We start from the raw sequence: 18,565 nt of genomic DNA on the forward strand, positions 1-18,565 counted from the left end.
TGGAAAGGATAAAAGAAAAGTAGACAGACTCTGAAAATAGATTTAATGAAGTTGACTACCACATTTTGCTGACTGTAGCTGTTGTGTGACTGATGGAACTTAGCTTTGGGTCCAGTTTGGAACTGAATAAATCTGGAATAGAATTGGAGTGAATCCTCAGCAATATAGCTGGAGATGTACACTTCCAAAAGGCATCACAGCTAAACCTTAATAAAATCACAATTAAACAAGGGATGGAATCTCTACAAACTGGTGAGAGGGACTTCTGAAGGTTGATGGGACCCTCCAGCTGGAGGATTTTTAGCCTTTTATTAAATCTTCCATTTATGGATATGGAACTTCTTCAATTAAATCATCCATCTTCTCTGCTCACTACAGCTGGAAGTGATGCTGCTCTGCTCACTACAGCTGGAAACGATGCTGCTTCTCTGATCTGGGGTAGGATTTCTACCATGCATTTAGTCTTCATCTATTATTTTCTTGTTGTGTAACATATGAGGACAAACATCCTTGTTAGACTGTAACTCCTTGAAGGTGAGTATCATGCTATCATCTGTGTCATTTTCCATGACATTCAATACTAGTAACTTGTACATAGGAGGGATGCAATAAATGTTTAAGATAATGGATTAAACACAATTTCAAATAGAAAGTACAGAAGAAATGTCAGAGCATTTATAGGTAGATTGGTCCAAGTAGCTGTAGGATGCTTAGAACACTAGACATTAGTTTGATATCTAAACTTCTTTCTAATTTTGTGCTATATAGACATTAGTTTGATATCTAAACTTCTTTCTAATTTTGTGCTATATATGGAGATGTGAAAGAGATTTTAGATGCCGTCTTGTCCTTTCTCTCTCTATATATATATATATTTTTTTTTAACAAATAAGAAGAGGCATAAAGAGGTGAAGTGACTGGTTTAGTACCTTCTCGTCAGTCAGTAACAAAGCTGGGACTTGAACCCACATTTTCTGACTGCTGGTCTTAACATTCCTTCCTCTGAACTATTCATTCATTCATTCAGTTATTTATTGTGCACCTTCCATATACCAGACACTGTGCTAGTTTTCAAAATACAGCAGAAACAAGGTAGAAACCATGCCATGCTCTTATGGGTCATAGACACTTATGGAGCAAATGGACATCAAATGTGTTGAGGCTCATGAAGAGGGAAGTGCAGCGTTCCCAGGGTGCTCATGTGAAGGCCTGCTCTAGGCAAGGAGGTTAGGGCAGCCCTCACTGAGGAAATGATGTTGAAACTAAGATGGAATAGGAAGACATCAGCCAGACAACAAGTGAAAACATCGCAAATAAAGTCTTAGGAGCAAGAAAAACTCAAATGCCCAAAAAAGTAAGCAGCTATACAGTAATGATGATAAAGATAAGAATAGTTAATATTCCGTGAGTGCTTACCATGTGGCTAGCCCTGTTCTAAATGCTGTATTGTTTTATTTCATTTCATGTCGTCTAATTTTCCTAAAAACTCTTAAGGAAGTAAGCATTATCATCATCTTATAGATGAGGAAGGAAACAGAACAAGACAGTCTAGAGGTAAAATATGACAGATACTTGTCACATTTTGACAAACGAAACCCAAAACAATAATTTTTAATTTATACAAAGAAATGTGTTATCTTCTGATCTCCTGCAAATGCATGGTACTCTCAATGTAGTCTTCATTTTTCTTGGTTTATTGCAAGGAACAATAAAGATTGATAATTCTCTTCTACCAGAAAAATGATGAAATGATGATGCTGGTAACTGACAGCCTCAGGATCAGTGAGGCAGCTGGAAATGGTGGGGACTGGGAAGAGATGGAGGGCAGTGGCTTTTGGACTCCAGGCAACAATTTGGGAAATGCAGGCCCAGTGCTGCCAGATCTTTTGAATTTTCAAGATACATTAAAACCTCAAGTTTTTATTTGCAATGTCTCAACTTTTAAATTTGGCTCAAAGTTAAAAAGTAGTATATAGAAAAAAAATGAAATCTGAATCTGGCCCACATGAGGTCAGTAGGGGACAGGCATATCAGTTGAGGTTGAAGGGGAGTCAAGGGTCAAAATGCAGAGAACCCTTGAGACCATGAACCAGAATCCAATGGCAGCAGGAAACTTTTAGTGCAGGTAAATCTGGGACACAAAAGGTCACATTTGTAATCATTTGAAATGATGACCTTGTTCCTGCTGAGCGCTGGCAACTTCTAAGTGGCATAGCTCAGCTCCAAGAAGACCCAGACACAGCATCTAATACAATACTTCCCTTAAAGACAGAACATGTCTTTCTTAATTCTCTAGCTTTTCACTTTTACCTCCACAAATCTTAGCTTCACTGTCTATCTCATGTCTGACCTCATGCTTCTATGTCCTTCTCTTTCCTTCTCTCGAAAGGCATCTCTCAGATGCTTTCTCATCTTTTCAAGGGCACTGAGTCTACACCCAAATTAGGTGAACAAGCTTATTGTGTCCTGACAACAAGCAGAAATGTCAAGGTTGTACAGGCTCTCCAGTAAACAGCTGTCTGATCTTAACCCTCAAACCCAGACACAAGGCTTTCGAGTCAAACCAAATGATGGCCATCAGGAGAGGCACAGGTTTGGGGTCAGGAAGATGAAGGAGTGGCAACCCTCTCACCTGCTCCGCAGGAGGTGCAGTGGGTAGGCCCACTTCCTTGGCATCTCTGGCAGGTGTGGTGGCATGGATGGCATCGGTTCTCAAATTCAAATTTCCATGAGGGACAGTTCGATACACAATGGCCATCATCTAAAATCCTAGAGAAAAAGCAGACTTTTAGAATTCATCAGGGCAAATTTCCAGAGTGGCCTTGAGTATCAGAACATGTGGTATTCAAGTTTGCTGTACAGATTTCATTTCACTGTTCCAGAAACAAGGGGGATGCCTGGGACTGATCATCTTAGAACATGTGAAATATTAGTCACGTACCCATCCTTGGCCCAAGATTTGGACCTAACAGCCAGCATGCCAGAAACGGGCTGCGAAAACAATCCCGAATCTGGTTCCAAACAAGCTAACTGGTGCCCACAGGGATTTAATCCATATTGTAGGCCCCAGGCAAACCCAGCCAACAGTCAGAGGGAGGTCTCTAAACTTCCCATACACTCAGTGGGCCTCTGAGACAGGTCTTGCAGGAAATAGTCGTCCTTTATCTATCAGCATTCTTACGCTTTGCAAGGGAAATGTCAGCTCCAATGGCTCTTGACCAGTAGAATAAAACACTGCTTCACAGCGCAGGTGCTACTTAGAAGCCTGGACTGTGTATATTGCAAGTAATCAGTGAACTCTGATTTTCAGTGTTGTGTTTTGCAAGCATTTCCTGATACATGGAGTACTGTAGTCTCTATTTTCTGACCATGCCTGTAACCTACAAAGGGAATTACAGATGAGTTAGTATATGGGCTTCTAAAACTTTGGTTTTACATATATATAATATATAACCTAATGTCATTGTTAATATTTTTATAGCTTTGCTTCATTATTCTTTGCAAAGTAATCATAACAGCAAATGTGATTAAGTAAATCATATCCTAGAATTCTGTTCAGAAAAATACAAAATGTTTATCAAGTGCAAGAGTCAGATAGGTAACGTGAAAAGGTGAAGTTAGCTGGGGGCTGCACACCCAGAGTTCCTAATTTAGTGGGTCTTGAGGGGAGGCAGCTGAGAATTTGCATTTCTGGCAAATTGGAATGTCAAATTTGCATTTCTGATTTCTGACATTCCAGATGATGCCAGTGCTGCTGGTCTGGTGAGCACTCTTTGGGATCACTGCTCAGTGACAGTCTGGATTACCGTGGAATCTGCTAAATGATTCCTATGTAATACAGGTGACACCAAATTGGCATCTCTTACAGCTCCCTTAGAATAGCAGTAATTGTATCAATTGTGAGCTTCACCGAGCACATAGCATGCACATGCTTCCTTGGGCATGATGCTGCCATCCAGGCCTGGGAGATCTGAGTGGGCCTGCGAAGAAAGGGAAGATGTCTTTTTCTCTCTACCACTCCTCTCCACTTATGCTGGACACCGCATGAAAGGTCAGGTGTAGGCCTCAAGCAGCTTGTTCCTGTGTTGGCACTGGCTTGTTTAAACCTCACTGTTTCTAGAGCTAGAACCAACTCTTAACTGTGGAGTGGGCCATTTCAATCCCAGGTTTAGAGGAAAGTTGGGTGGTGGCAAGGCATCCTGAGTAGCACGTCACTTACAGTCTTCCATCTCATTCATTCCGACACCCTGAAAGTCTGTGTCATTTACATCTGTTTGGAGGCAGAATGGGATTCAAGTCAACAACCTAAGACAGAAGTCAACCTCACTCTTGGATTCCCAGGCCTTCACATTCTGTTAACCATCCCCAGCACCACGGAATGAAGAATCCTTTTGGCCCACTGCAGAGTGTGAATCCCAGTCCTAAACAGACACTCACACACATCTGGCTGTCCATGTCAAAACAGATCCCCTGCACCATGGCATAGAATGAGATGCGTGTGCTCCCAGCCCAGAGTTTTAGTGGATGGCACTAATGCCAAGAGGGAATATCCCAGCCCCACCCTGGCACCAGTTACTGAGCTAGAAGACTTTTCAAGGAACAGTTTGGATGTGGCTGGTTTAAAATGAACAAATAAACAAAAAAAATCCCAAAATCTTTCTATAAGAAAAACTGTGGAAGAGCTTCCTGAGAATTATAAGCAAGGAAGCTACTTGAGTTTCTGCTGAAAAGAATGGGGCAAATTTATTCTAGGGGTTTATTTTCTTGCTAAAACCAATTGAGAAAGGGATGTACAGTCCATCATCATGTTATCTTTTATAGCAGTGGTCCCTAGCCTTTTTGGCACCAGGGATTGTGATTTGGTTTGGCTGTGTCCCCACCCAAAATCTCATCTTGAATCGTAGTTCTCATAATCTTGAGTCATGGGAGGGACCCAGGGGGAGGTAACCGAATCATGGGATGGGTGTCTCCATGATGTTCTCATGATAGTGAGTGAGTTTGCATGAGATCTAATGGTTTTATGAGGGGATTTTCCTCCTTTGCTCAGCACTTCTCCTTCCTGCCATCTTGTGAAGGAGCCTTTCTTCCCCTTTGCCTTCTGCCATGATTGTAAGATTCCTGAGGCCTTCCCAGCCATGCAGAACTGTGAGTCCATTAAACCTCTTTTTTTTTAAATAAATTACCCAGTCTCAGGTATTTCTTCATAGCAGCATGAGAACAGACTAATACAGATCGGTTTCATGGAAGACAATTTTTCCACAAATTGGGGGCAGAGGATGGTTTTGGGATGATTCAAGTGCATCACATTTATTGTGTACTTTATTTCTATTATTACTACATTGTAATATATAATGTAATAATTATGCAACTCACCATAATGTAGAATCAGTGAGAGCCCTGAGCTTGTTTTTCTGCAACTAGATGGTCCCATCTGGGAGTGATGGGAGATGATGACAGATCATCAGGCATTAGATTCTCATAAGGAGCACAAAACCTAGATCCCTCATGTGTGCAGTTCACAATATGGTTTGCACTCCTATGGGAATCTAATGCTGCTGCTGATGTGACAGAAGGTGGAGTTCAGGCAATAATATGAACAATGGGGAGTGGCTGTAAATACAGGTGAAGTTTCACTTGCTCATGTGCCGCTCAGCTTCTGCTGTGCAGCCCAGCTCCTAATAAGCCATGAACAAATACCGGTTCATGGTCTGGGGGTTTGGGACTGCCGTTTTATAAGATTAGATAACAGATTGATTGGGGGGAGTAATTTGTCTTGGGAGAGGTAATTTCCCTTTCATGGGAACCACTAAAAACCACTCATAAATTGGAGAGGAAGCAGACGTGGAACACTTCCATGTTGACATAGAGAAGGGGCTGTCTTGCTGACTTGATTTTAGGAACGTATCAAGTACATAATCATGCTTTAAACCATTCCCTCCATGTCCACCCTAACAAAGGCATAGATCTCCAATTTTTGTAATGGGATGATTATTTCTAAAGATAGAAAGATAGGGAAGACAATTATGCTTAAGTGAAGGCACTGAATGATACCACCATGCCCCACCCCACATTCTCCAACCTCCCACAAAAATATTGCTAAGAAACTTGAAGAAAAATCCCTTTTCAAATGGCCACAGTTTTCAACAGATGCCGACAAATTTTTCCTAGTGGAAGAGAATAGATATTTTGCTCTATAAAAGTAGAAAATGGGGCTGATGAAAATTTTCCTTAAAACCAATTCAAGGCATCTCTGGGACTACCAGTCATCCAATTCATGGATTCCTGAGATGCCCAGGCAAGCTCATCTCTGCAGGAGAAGAGCTTCTCTCCCCAACTCATGCCTCTGCTCTTGACCTTTTCATAGGCAGTGAACCATTCCAGACCAACAGGGCTGAAAGAAAGGGAGAAGGCAGTGGAACCAAGTGCTAAAGAGCTGGGCAGAGATGATGTTAACATTGGCACTGAGTATTCCACAAGGCCCCAGGGTGTGTGTGTGTGCACGCGCACGCGCATGAGACGTGAACTGTAACGGAAGAGACATGTCAGGGTTAGCTGGTCCTGTTTGCTGATTGTTGACTTGGCCTAATTAAGCCATTACAAGGGCACTTGGTGTAATTTCTTCGTGCTTTAATGTTCTAAAAGAATGAAATCTAGTAAAAAGTTTTTTTCCTCTCTGAATTCATTGAAATAGATCAAATAAAATGTTTGAGCATGGGTCAGAACAGAGGTAACTTTGAAATGTTTTTAATTGGTTCACTGACTCTGTTACTCCTTTAGGACTGGGCAGGAAAATTAGGTCAGGCATTGAGGACCCCAGCATCACAGAGCTTTGCATGTTAAATACAGCAGCAAAGAGGGCACTTGCTTCCTCCAGGTTTTTAACTGTCTTTAAGGAGCTAAACCCAGTGGTTTATAAAATTGTAAAGGAAGGGTGGTAGCTGCTTTAGTAAACAAATACTAAAATATTCCCCTAGTTCAAAAGATGTCCAAACATGCATTGGAATTTGATTGTTGGTATGGTGGAGAGTTGGAGGAAAAATAGAACCTCATTTTGGGAATGCTGTCCCTAACCTAGAGTATGTCCTGATGCCTCTTTAAAGCAAATTCAATGTTTAGAGGCATAGTTATTTTAAAGAGACACTTGGAAAATATGCTCATGGTTAGCATTGAGAATTCTTAAAACTGTTCCTTTGTTTCTTCTTTGGTCCTTTCTTTTTCCTTCTTTTCTTTTTTCCTTCTCTTATTTATTCTTTTCTTTCTTCCTTCCTTTTTCTGAGGGAGCTATTTAGAGAGCCAAACCTATGATACTGATTACACACTTCATCAAGTTCAATAAAACACGTTTATTGAATTATTATGTGTTGATCACTGTGGGGAATAAAGGAACAAATACACCACACCACCCGCTTGCAAGACTATTACAGTCCTGCAGAAGAAGTAGGACAAAGTAACCATTATGCAAAGCAGAGGGAATGCCCATCCCAGAGATGCAAATTGCCTGCCACTAGAGCAGCCTCATTATCCTTGTCTGCAAGAGACCTGCTTCCTTTGCACTGGGCAGGGCAGTGATGAGGCCATTCATTGAAACACTCAGCAGCCAACAAATATTCAGTGCTGGGTTCAGAGGAGCATTGACTGAAAATGCAACAGGCCTCCAACTTTCTTCATTAGAAATTCCCAGTATATTAGCAAAGATGCTCATTCCATTTGCATACTCGCTATTTCCTCAGTAACTCTGTTAGCAAACATTACTGAGTGCCTATTATTATCCCAGAACTGTGGTAGGTACTAGAGATCAAACATTAGTAACTCAAGTAGCTTGCAGTCTAATGAAGAGATAGCTTTGTAAATGAAAACCTTCAAAGGATACAGGTACTTTTATGGAAGCTTATAGAGATCAAAAGGGCACAAAATTTTTTTTTTACTGGGAAGAGGTCAGAAATGCCTTTAAGAACAGTTCGCCCTTGAACTGACACTAGAAATAAGTAGATATTTGACCAGCAGATGGAAATGATGATTGAGGGAAGGTTGTGCGGAAAAGGATGAGATTTCAGGCATCAAAAGTGGCATCAAAAGCACCCTATTCATTGATGAGGAAACCTGTTCCATGTCCAGGGAACTGGTCCTTGTGGGAACTGGGCATCACGGGGAGAGAATACTACAGAGGTGAGCTGTGCCCAGACCAAGGAGAATATCTGTGGAGTGGGAAGGAGTTTGGTTCTTTTCTCCAGGCCCATGGGGTGCCACTAAGGTAGTGAGTTCTTCCTGTCTCCACCCTGCAATCCATGAGCTCCCACCACCAGGAGATTCTGAGAGGCCACTTACCTTGTCATAGGACAGGCAGTGCAGTCTTCCTGGGTTGGTCCCTGGCACTTGGCACATGAGGCCTCACAGGTCTGGCAGTGACCATGCTCGTCAACGTATTCTCCTAGGGAATAAAATCTAGTTGTTTACTTCATTTCTACATGGCAAGGCTGCCTGGGCTGTCAGTCTGAGAGCAGCCAGATCTGTGGCTGCCTGAAAGTGATACAGACAACACAGAGAGGAGAGGCCCTAAATGGCTTCAGCTGTCAGTCCCCAGATCCTGACCTTATCATAACAACTGCTCCTCTCCCAGGGTCCCCAGAAGTTGGAATCTCAAAAAGTTATGAGGCAATGACACATTTCTGAATCTAGTCAACTTGTGTTACCGATTTTATAAATAGGGAAGGCCAAGTGGGTGCTTCCCACCGGACCCCTTTACTGAACTCCTACTGACTTTCCCATTAAAAACTGAGGTCTCCTGGTCCACAGAGGCCCCAGTTATAGTCTTGAATCAAGTCAAACAATGAGCAGGACCCACCCAGATCTTGTCTTACCACCCCGTGGGGTAGAGGTGCAGGAATCATGGTAACTGGTGAAGAATGGGTGCTGAGTCTTGGCTGACATTGGGCAATTGGGAGCTACATCTCACTCTGAAAGAGTAATAGTAAAGAAGTAGCCAGGGAATTCTTCCTTTAATTGAAAACTTCACCTTTCCCAAGGAAAAACACATATGGGGCCCTGCCACAGAAGCAAATCCAGCCTCACAAATTTCTTGGAAATATTTAAGAAATTACTCCCACAGCAAAGGTGGCAGAAGGAGGCCAATATCATGGAAGGTGAATCTCGTGGATTCAAAGATGGGACTCTACTCGCTGAATCCAACCCTCCTGCCCACATTGCACTCATCCTAACCTGCCATTGTCTTAAAAAAAATTGACAGGCTTCTTTGGTCAGATCCACAGAGCTATTTTTTCTGGTTTAGAAACTGGTCATGCTCAGAACTGGTTTCCAATTTTGGCAGAGACATGGCCCCCACTGGACCTCACCCCCTCCAACTCTGACAGCCCCTGTAAGCATGTCTAAACACTGTCAGTCTGAGATCCAGCTGAGGGGGCGAGGTAGCAGGACCTGCCCGGGGTTTCATCAAGTTGTCTTAGTGAAACTCCAAGCTTGACTGCCTGATTTAGCATAGTTGCATTGAAAAGAGCTGGAAACCTAGACTTGACTGGTGAGGAAACGAGGGAAGTGCATCCCCCTGTCTTTCCCCCATCGCTTTACTGGACTGGTACAGCTAGCATGTAAGCAAACCTTATATATGTAAATTTTATACTTGCTAGCACTAAACCCCAAAGATGAATGTGAAGAGACAACTAGAGTTTGCCTTTATGTAGCAGACAAAGCCTTTCATGTAGAGTTATTCTATTAGTTTTGTTAACTGAAGGAAAAATAGCATGTTCAGAGTGATACAAACATCTAATTGCAGCATATCCTGCATGCTGTGGACTCTGTTCCTCTCTGTCTTCTCATTTTTACCAAGGTACAGTTTGGACTGGGAAACTTATATGCAATTTTTAGAATGGGATTGTGATTCTTACCTCGGGACTGAGTAGGAACCTCCCAGGAGACCTAGGCCCAAGAGAGTGCAGAACCAGCAGGGGCAAAGAATACAGGCATGCAGGTTGTTCACTGTACAAGGTGCCTACCCACCCGAATGGTCCAGGGGAGGCTGACATCCAGCCTGTTTGCCTCACCCTGCCAGGCACTCTGGTGTTGGTTGCCCCTGCCTCTGTACAGGGACACGTTTTATTAACTCACACAAAGGCACTGACTGGACTGGTTACATTCTTGGTAACCGGTAGTCCCAAGGCAGAAAAAAGCTGGAACTTCCATCTGGCAGGAGTGGTGATTTCAAGCTGAGACTGTGTCACTTACTACAGGCATCATCATAGTTATGTAGCCTTCTTTTTATTTATTCAGGCTTCCCCCACTTCACCTCTTATTTATGGCTTCCACTGATTTAAGAGGCACAATCAATTGAGCAGGGTGATTACCAGTCCAGGTACTAGCAAAATCTGGAGCAGAAGACCCAGGGCAGACTCAGTAGGAAGGAGTAGACCTTGCCTAAGGGGGCCAGTGCTAACAACTTGTGTTTACAGTTAGATGATATCTATGTATCTTTCAAAATATATATGCTGAGTGGAACAAGAATGGAGGAGGCTCACAGAAGCTTAAAACCCCACAAAAATTGTATTCTGTGGACTCTTAGAGAGCACAGCTTATCTACTCATTCATTCTATGGATATATTTTTTAACACCTACCTACATGCCAGCTATTAAGGGAGATGTAGAGACATACAAATTAAAAAGACCCTGCTCTTGGGTTCTCAAAGATTTTTTGAGAATGATCTATAAAGAGATAGTTAGAACCTAATTACTAACCAAGGGACTTCTACTTCCTCAGACAGACCAGATTTAAAACCAAAACAGAAGAGCAAGGGTGTCCACTGGACTCTGCTATACACAGAGGCAAAGACAGTTACTTTGCCCTGACATCAGTGCCTATAGGAACGGACACAGTGGTTTGGTTCTTCCAACTCCTCATGTTCATCCAGCCTCCTTTCTATGATGTATCAGATCCAATAGGAGGATAGGATTTTAAACTAAAATGCCTTGTTCCACTAAGTCAAATGCTACTTAGAGGTTCTGAGAGTTATATCATAACTGTGCCCAAAGTCTTCTTTATCATACAGATGAGGCATTGTTAGGTTAGGGAAGACTTATTAAGATATAACTGTGAAAAATTTAAATTCTCTTCTGTATCTCTTGTTTGCCTTCTCCTCGGCTTCCATAAGCCAGTAGGTGGCTTTAATACCCTGGCTTTGCATGTCCTCAATCTACTCAACTACAGTGGCCTCTACTGGCACTTACAATGTGCTGTCTTAGATATGACCACTAAAGATTACCCCATCTGCAAGATTTTAAATGCATCCTCCAAACACACCTTCTTATGCCCCACTATGAGTCTATATCATCCCAGGTGACTCCCTATCACTGAATGATTATCGCTTCATTCATCTCTTCCAGTCTCCACCTTGCATCCCCAACTTGGGGTAGGCCAAGCCATCCCAAAGCCCAAGTTCCACCCATTCTTCTTCAAAAGGAGACATGAGCTCCTCATTTGCTAATAAGATGTCTGAGTCCCCTTGGCGTTTTTTTTTTTTTTTTTTTTTTTTTTTTCTGCAGTGTCAAAATTCATCTCTGTCTTCTCCTTGGCTTTTTACTTATCTTCTTTCTCCAAGAAAGATATGCCTGTTTTCTTGACCATTGTCAATTCCCCATCTACTGTTATAATCTTCTTTCCTCAGGATATTTCTCCACCAGTTCCTCTGTCTTCAATCTCTTCTTCACATCTCCCATCCTTGTCTGATCTACAAAAGTTTTCCCCTAACCTAAAACCTTCCCAAGCCCTTTTCCTCCCTGGTAAGGGACTCTTAGAACTTGTTTTTTCCCTCCTCCTATTTGGAAACAAAATGGTGAAAACTTCATGACCTTGAAGCTTATGTAAGAGAGTCAGTGTAAGACAGCTTAACTGTGCATGTCCCTCAAGTCTGCATGCCTCTTCATGTTAGAACAAGCTCTGGCTTTAGAACAGATGAGACGAGAGGAAGCTTCTCCCATTCTCATGTTTATGTAGATGTCCAGTTAGTTACATAAACAACTGCCTCTAGCCCTTACAGGCACAAGTTTTCACTGCGTGTTTGGAACTGAAGAAACCAGATTCTAAGGACACAGAGAAGTTGCTTTATTTTTGTTGTTGTTGTTGGAGCAGCAAATTCTTGTCATCTGTCTTCATTGCACAATGAAGCTGAATGTTTATGACAGGCATGATATACAAAATTCTTACAAACAGTCACTTTTAACAAAGCCTTCAGGGGCCAGTATTTTGTTTTCCACCTCATCCTACAAGCTCTTCTTTCTGGCATCTTCATCCACTGTTATGATTTCCAGATCATCTTTCTCCTGTGATCAAAAAGGTTCCATTCCCCCTTTAGTTCCTTTCTCATCCTATGCTGTAATGGTTCAAAGGACATTCAGGAAGTATAGTCACATGGAGAGGAATGCTTCAACTCAAAAGTTGAAGACACAGCTTAAAAATTAAAACTTAGAAATTTAAAAAAGTTACAGTCAAGTGGCTTGCTGTGCTTTTTCCATCTCTTCATAACACTGTAGAATATTATCAACAAGTCTAGATTCTAAGTAAACTTTATAAAGTCTTCCAGAATAATGAATGTGTATCACAACATCCAAAGTTACAAAATATCGTTGAAGTATAATCATATTATTTTAGGTTTACATGGCCAGAAGAGCCTCATCTCTCCTGAAGAAATGCTGTGCTTTCTTTTATACCTCATAATATTTATTGATTACAGCTAAATTTCTTGTAGAATTCTAGTGAATAAATATGTATCCTAAATAATCAGCACAAAAATATGATAGGTTATGATGTGGGTTTAAAAACTTTTTAGCAAGGTGATTAGTAAGAGAAGGTGGGAGGAATTTGATGAGAATCCAGCTGCTTGGTTTTTGATCTGGTTATTTTAGTGAGTAGCCTTGGGGTATGAAATTATCTGTAGACATCTGTGTGAGGCCTATGTATGTACCTTGTCACTCAGATGCAAGAAATCATAAAGTATGAGTGATTGTACAATCACAAGTGTTAATCAAATAATACTATCTCTTTGCAAGGATGTCAACACATAGTTTCCAACTTAAGATACAATTATGTGAAGGTAATTTTTATTAAAAACATCTATATATTTTTTTTCACCAGCTACAATAAGTGGTCAGCAACACTTTGAACTACTTATGTGCTAATGAAATAAGTTGATTTTTAATAACCTTGTTAAGCATGAAGTTTTATAGCAAGGCTCAAACTATGAGGCCATCAACTGAGACTGCAGCATCTTCACTTTAAGTCAACACAATCATGCAGCCTCAAAAAGAAAGGAAATTCTGACAAACTCTACAACATGGATGAACCTTGAAGACACTATGCTAAGTGAAATAAGCCAGTCACAACAGCACAAATATTATATTATTTCACTTATATGAGGTACCTAGAGTAGAAAAAGTGATAGAGACAAAGTAGAATTGCAGTTTCCAAGGACTAAGGGTAGGAGGAAAGAAGGGGTTATTGAATGGGTCCAGAGTTTCAGTGGAAGAAGATGACAGAGGTCTGGTCATGGTACTGGTTACACAGCAATGTGAATGTACTTAATGCCACAGAACTACACACTAAAAATAGTTAAAATGGTAAATATATGTTATGAATATTTTACCATAATTATTTTTAAAAGTCTACACAAAGAGTTTGTGCCTTAGCAGGCCAATACTTCATTTTAGCGCCCCCCCGCCCCCCAAAAAAATCAGTATTGCCTGTCTTTTGGGGATGGATCCAAAGAATATCAACCAATCCACCATCTTGGGAAGCCAGTCTGTTAAAGTGAGACTCGGGAGACCTCCTGTGATAATGGAAATAAATGAATACATGAATAAAACTTGGGATAAGGGAGACATCTGGCAGATGGAAAACTCTGTCTTCTTTCTTTCCTCAAGGATGCACTGAAGACAGAATGAACATTAGGCAGCTAGAAGGAGGGTTCTGCCTCTCTAGCCTGGAGGTGTCTGGAGGAAACCTCTATCCCATCTTCTCAAGGACAACTTGCCCTTGTCCTTTCTGCATATTCTTTCTTTGATTGACAAGACTTATCCTTCCTGGTCCCATTGCTTTTTCATTCTCAGGCAGGCACTGGCATTGATCTGTGTGGTTTGTGCAGATGCTCTGAAATGCTACTCTGGCAACCTCATGGGTTGGCACTCCTACAAAAAGGATGGATCGTAAATTGTAGATCCAACACATACTCAAATATTTACTTTCCTTCAGCCTACATGTTGTTCAAAGGGCAGAATTAAGAGTTGATCTTTCTAGTTTCCACCATCGTTTGGCCCTTGACCACAGTCAGGCGGTTAAAATAGTGTATGCAAAGTGAGGTCTTGGCCAACACACCTGAATGTAGTGGTGGTGTCGCAATCACACAAGCTCTTATTCATGGACACCTACCGTATTACAAGTGCTGTTCTATGTCATATTTAATCCAGACAACAGCCTCTTTTATAAACAAGAAACTGAGGCTCGGGGAGATTAAAAAATCTTGCAAAAGTTCATTCAAGTAAGTAAGTGGCAGAGTTGGGCTGTGATCCAGGTGTGTCTGAGACTGAGCCCATGCTCTTTCTACGATATTTGCTGGTATGGATTCATTTCCTCCCTTAGTGTTCCAAGTAGCTTTGCTATTTATAAGAAGAAAGAACTGAGTACATGCCTCAGCTCAACCACTTGATGAGGTAAGGGCATCAAAAAGGAATTGACTGTGAAACAAATGAACTTTGAGCAGGCATGTTACACAAAGCAGATTTACTCAATGATTGATTACAGCCTCCACATTTATTTTCTCTGTTAAAATGCCCAGCATTCTTTAAAAGACAATTCCATGTATCAAGTAAGCTGAGATTTAAAAGCAGTTTGTTCTGCCCATTAGGCTATTAAGTTCCTAAGAGGAACCCAGAAATACTTTTTTGAATGAATTAACTTGGTTGAGGGTCTGGACAGGGATTTTTCTATGTTTTTTAATTCTGTTAAAAACAAATAAACTGGCTCCACAGAAATAGCTCACAACCATAGTTAGGGTAACAGCTGTCCATCGTGGTGGGGAAGATTGGGGGGATTTGGGTCAAAGGATACAACATTTCAGTTAGACAGGAGGAATAAGTTCAAGAGATTGATTATACAACATAGTGACTAGAGTTGGTAACAATGTGTTATGTACTTGAAAATCACCAAGAGTAGATTTTAAGTGCTCTCACCATGCTCAAAAAATAAGTATGTGAGGTAATGTGTATATTAATTAACTCAATGTATGCATATTTCAAAACATTATGCTATACACCATAAATACACATGATTTTTATGTGTCAATTTTTTTTTAAGTTTCTAAACAACTGGTTGCATGACCAGACCCAAGGGGTGGGTGCTGGGGGTGGGGTGGAGGTAAAAGGCCTGAGTGCAGTTTTTTTTTTTGAGACGAGGTCTCACTCTGTCACCCAGGCTGGAGTGCAGTGGTGCAATCTTGGCTCACTGCAACCTCCACCTTCCAGGTTCAAGCCATTCTCCTTCCTCAGCCTCCTGAGTAGCCAGGATTTCAGGCACCCGCCACCACACCAGCTGATTTTTGTATTTTTAGTAGAGACAGGGTTTCACCATGTTGGCCAAGCTGGTCTTGAACTCCTGACCTCAGGTGATCCATCCATCTCGGCCTGCCAAAGTGCTGGGATTACAGGCATGGGTCACCGTGCCTGGCCCTGAGAGTGATTATTGTCTGCAATTAAACAAAATAAATTTACAAAATTTCTCATTGATCCTGTGGATGAGGAAAATCATGAAAAACATTGTTGGTGGATGGGAATCCATTTATTGGCCATGTTAGGTGTGAAACACTTCTTGACAGTCTCTTTATTTAGTGGTCTGTCTTGTGCTATTCCTGTAAGTGAGCCTAGATTTTCTACAGGTTTACTAGTGCACTCAGTCTATTCATCAGAGTTACGATTTTATCCCCAGCTGCCTCCTCTATTTGTGGCCGCGGTGGTCCCACCCTAGTGGGGAGAACAGTAGAGTATCTGGGCATTCACAGTGAAGCGATATCTAAGTTTTAATACGTGATGACAGAAATAAGTGAGCATAATTTGAGAAAATAACTTATTTACGTTTCAGAAAGCAGCACCAACAACCTGATGCAAGTTACCCTTGGGAGACGCTTACTCAGAAAGTGAATGACTTGGAAGGGCTGAGGGCCTGGAGAAAGGGGCCTCTCTCCGCCTGAGACACAAGCCCACGACAGGAGAAGGGACCCTGCTGTTGAGAGCTCTTCCCATGAGTGAGCACGACACTGCCAGGCCTTAAGGGATGTGCCATTTCCTTTCTCTTTGGAGTGATGAAGATGGTAGGTGAAATTTTCAGGAGCGTGCCACAGAGCCTTCCTGACGTTCTGAACTACACAGGGGTGCTAGTGCACTGATAGTTAAAACCCCAAGTCCTTCCCGTGCAGCTTAATTGCTGTTAAGCTCCCAAATGTTCCCTGCTATGGCTTTTAAGTGCTGAAACACGGACACGTGGATGAGACTTTTGTTTCTCTAGTAACCCAATGAACCTCCCTCACAGCTTTTATAACTTGCTCTTAAATCCCTTGAAAATACCACTGCAGCGTGGCTTTCTCTTCTCCATTGCCCCATGGGAAGGAACATCCTCAAATTACCCTCTTTCTCTTTCTCTGCATCAACACATAGGAAGTGCTGGCTCATCATTCCTCTCCCACAGTCCTTTCCACTTTCTTTATGCCCTGACTGCAAGTGCTCAAACATTTCAGCCAAATCTCTTATTAAGAAAAAAGAGAAGCCCCTGGAAAGAGGAGGAGTTGCATGCCAAGGCCTGGGGCTCTGGCTGCACTGTCTGGTCCCAGCTTTGTAACTGACAGTTTAGTGTCTCACTGGCCCTTATTAACACTGTCTAACTTAAAGAGATCCTCAGGTTTGCCCAGGTCTGTATGGAACGCAGCACCCAAGATGCCTCCGTCCCTTGGTGACTGAGGAAGCATTTGATGAGTCAGGCTGCCCAATGATTTATTGGGAATGACCAAATTGTGCTTTCAAAAAATCTCAGCACTTTGGGAGGCCGAGGCGGGCGGATCACCTGAGGTCAGGAGTTCAAGACCAGCCTGGCCAACATGGTGAAACCCCGTCTTAAAAAAAAAAAAAAAAAGACTAAGTGTGGAAATACAGAAGGTAATCAACGTTTGTTCCGTGTCTACTGTGAGTCAGCATAGTAAGAAGCACTACGTTACGTAAGTCTACACATTTTGGAGTCATCCCATCCTGGGTTACATTTTTGGGTCCCTTCCTTCTCCACCTGTATGAAATTAATCAAATCACATATTTCCTGGACATTCCTCTTCTGTAAAATGTGGATAATACTCTCTCTCTCTCTCTCTCTCATAGGATGTGGTGGGGATCAAACAAGAAAACAGACCTGTGGCACCAGAAGAATGGGTGGCAGAGGTTAGTTATTCTGTTTCTTTAATTGTGTTATCTCATTAAATCTCAGATAATTACATAGGGTAGATATAGGTCTCAGCTCCATTTGATTTAATAGGGAATTTAAGCATCAGAATGTTAACCTTGTGTGAACGTTGTCTAAACCCTGGTCAGACTCGATCCCAAATTGCTCTTTTTCTTCAAGTCCCCTCAGGGGACTTGAAGAATATATTGGTTGCATATGTGGGTGGCAGTGAGGCAGCTAAAATTAATGACCCTCCGGACAGAGCACAATGACCTCGCAAAGCAATTGGGCTGCGGATGCAACCTACACACATCCTTTTTTATCATTAGCATCTCTTGGAGACAGTCTCCCTATACCAGAACAAAACCAGCTTTTCCTGCACTGTGCTGTGGAAAGTTCCAGAGCCATGGCCGTGCCCTTTTCAGGCTACTGAGGTCAAAGTTGGTCAGAAATAGGTGAATATCAGATGGGGCTTTTCCCTAACAGGGTTTCATCAAGTCAGGTTCAGAATTTGGGATCCTTGGTCCTCCATGAAGTGGTCACTGCACTTGGATTGTACCTGCTTCTTCACTGAGTGGGTGGGGGCTCCCTTACTTGGCAGGTATCAGGACAAATTGTACAGTCCTCTCCGTCTCATCGGGGTGGGGCACATAAACAGGTGAGAATGAAAGTGAGGGCAGCGGCATGTGTATGGGTGGGGATGGGGAATGTGGTGTGGAGGGGCAGGAGGCTTCCAAATCCAGGTGTCAGAGAGCTCAGGTGTTTCCTTGCTTACCAATGTCCTTCCCCGTGGTTTGCATCCCACCAGAGCTTTGGGCTTTCCAGTGTGTGGAATCCAGGATTAGAACTCACTGGCTCCACAGTAGAGAGGATGCCTCTTTCTCTTTATTGAGATTCCTCTCATTTCCGCTGTGTGCTCAGATGACCATGAGCTATCTTCGCCCCAATTGGAAGCATGCCTTTCCCCAAAAGGTGAGACAGGTGAATTGCCTGTACCTGGAACCAGGTGTCCTAGATGTGAACCTCAGCTCTGCCTTGGCTAGCTGTGTAACCTTGGGCAAGCTCTATAACCTCTCTGAGCCTGGGTCAGCTCAT

General features: G+C 42.2%; 1 protein-coding gene across 2 annotated transcripts in view; it reads right to left on the bottom strand.

Moving 5' to 3' along the window:
- The window catches only part of PCSK5 (proprotein convertase subtilisin/kexin type 5), a 472,843-nt gene that overhangs the window by 119,442 nt on the left and 334,836 nt on the right, over nucleotides 1-18,565 (bottom strand). For both annotated transcript variants that reach the window (XM_064361641.1, XM_064361640.1), the window contains exons 21-22: nucleotides 8,326-8,428; nucleotides 2,633-2,769 (exon numbers count right to left, since the gene is read on the bottom strand). In XM_064361641.1, the coding sequence (XP_064217711.1) occupies nucleotides 2,633-2,769; nucleotides 8,326-8,428 (240 nt within the window). The remainder of the gene's footprint in view (nucleotides 1-2,632; nucleotides 2,770-8,325; nucleotides 8,429-18,565) is intronic.

This window comes from Aotus nancymaae, unplaced genomic scaffold (genome assembly GCF_030222135.1).
Source record: "Aotus nancymaae isolate 86718 unplaced genomic scaffold, 86718_ANA_hifiasm-v0.15.2.pri h1tg000041l, whole genome shotgun sequence".
NCBI lineage: Eukaryota > Metazoa > Chordata > Mammalia > Primates > Aotidae > Aotus > Aotus nancymaae.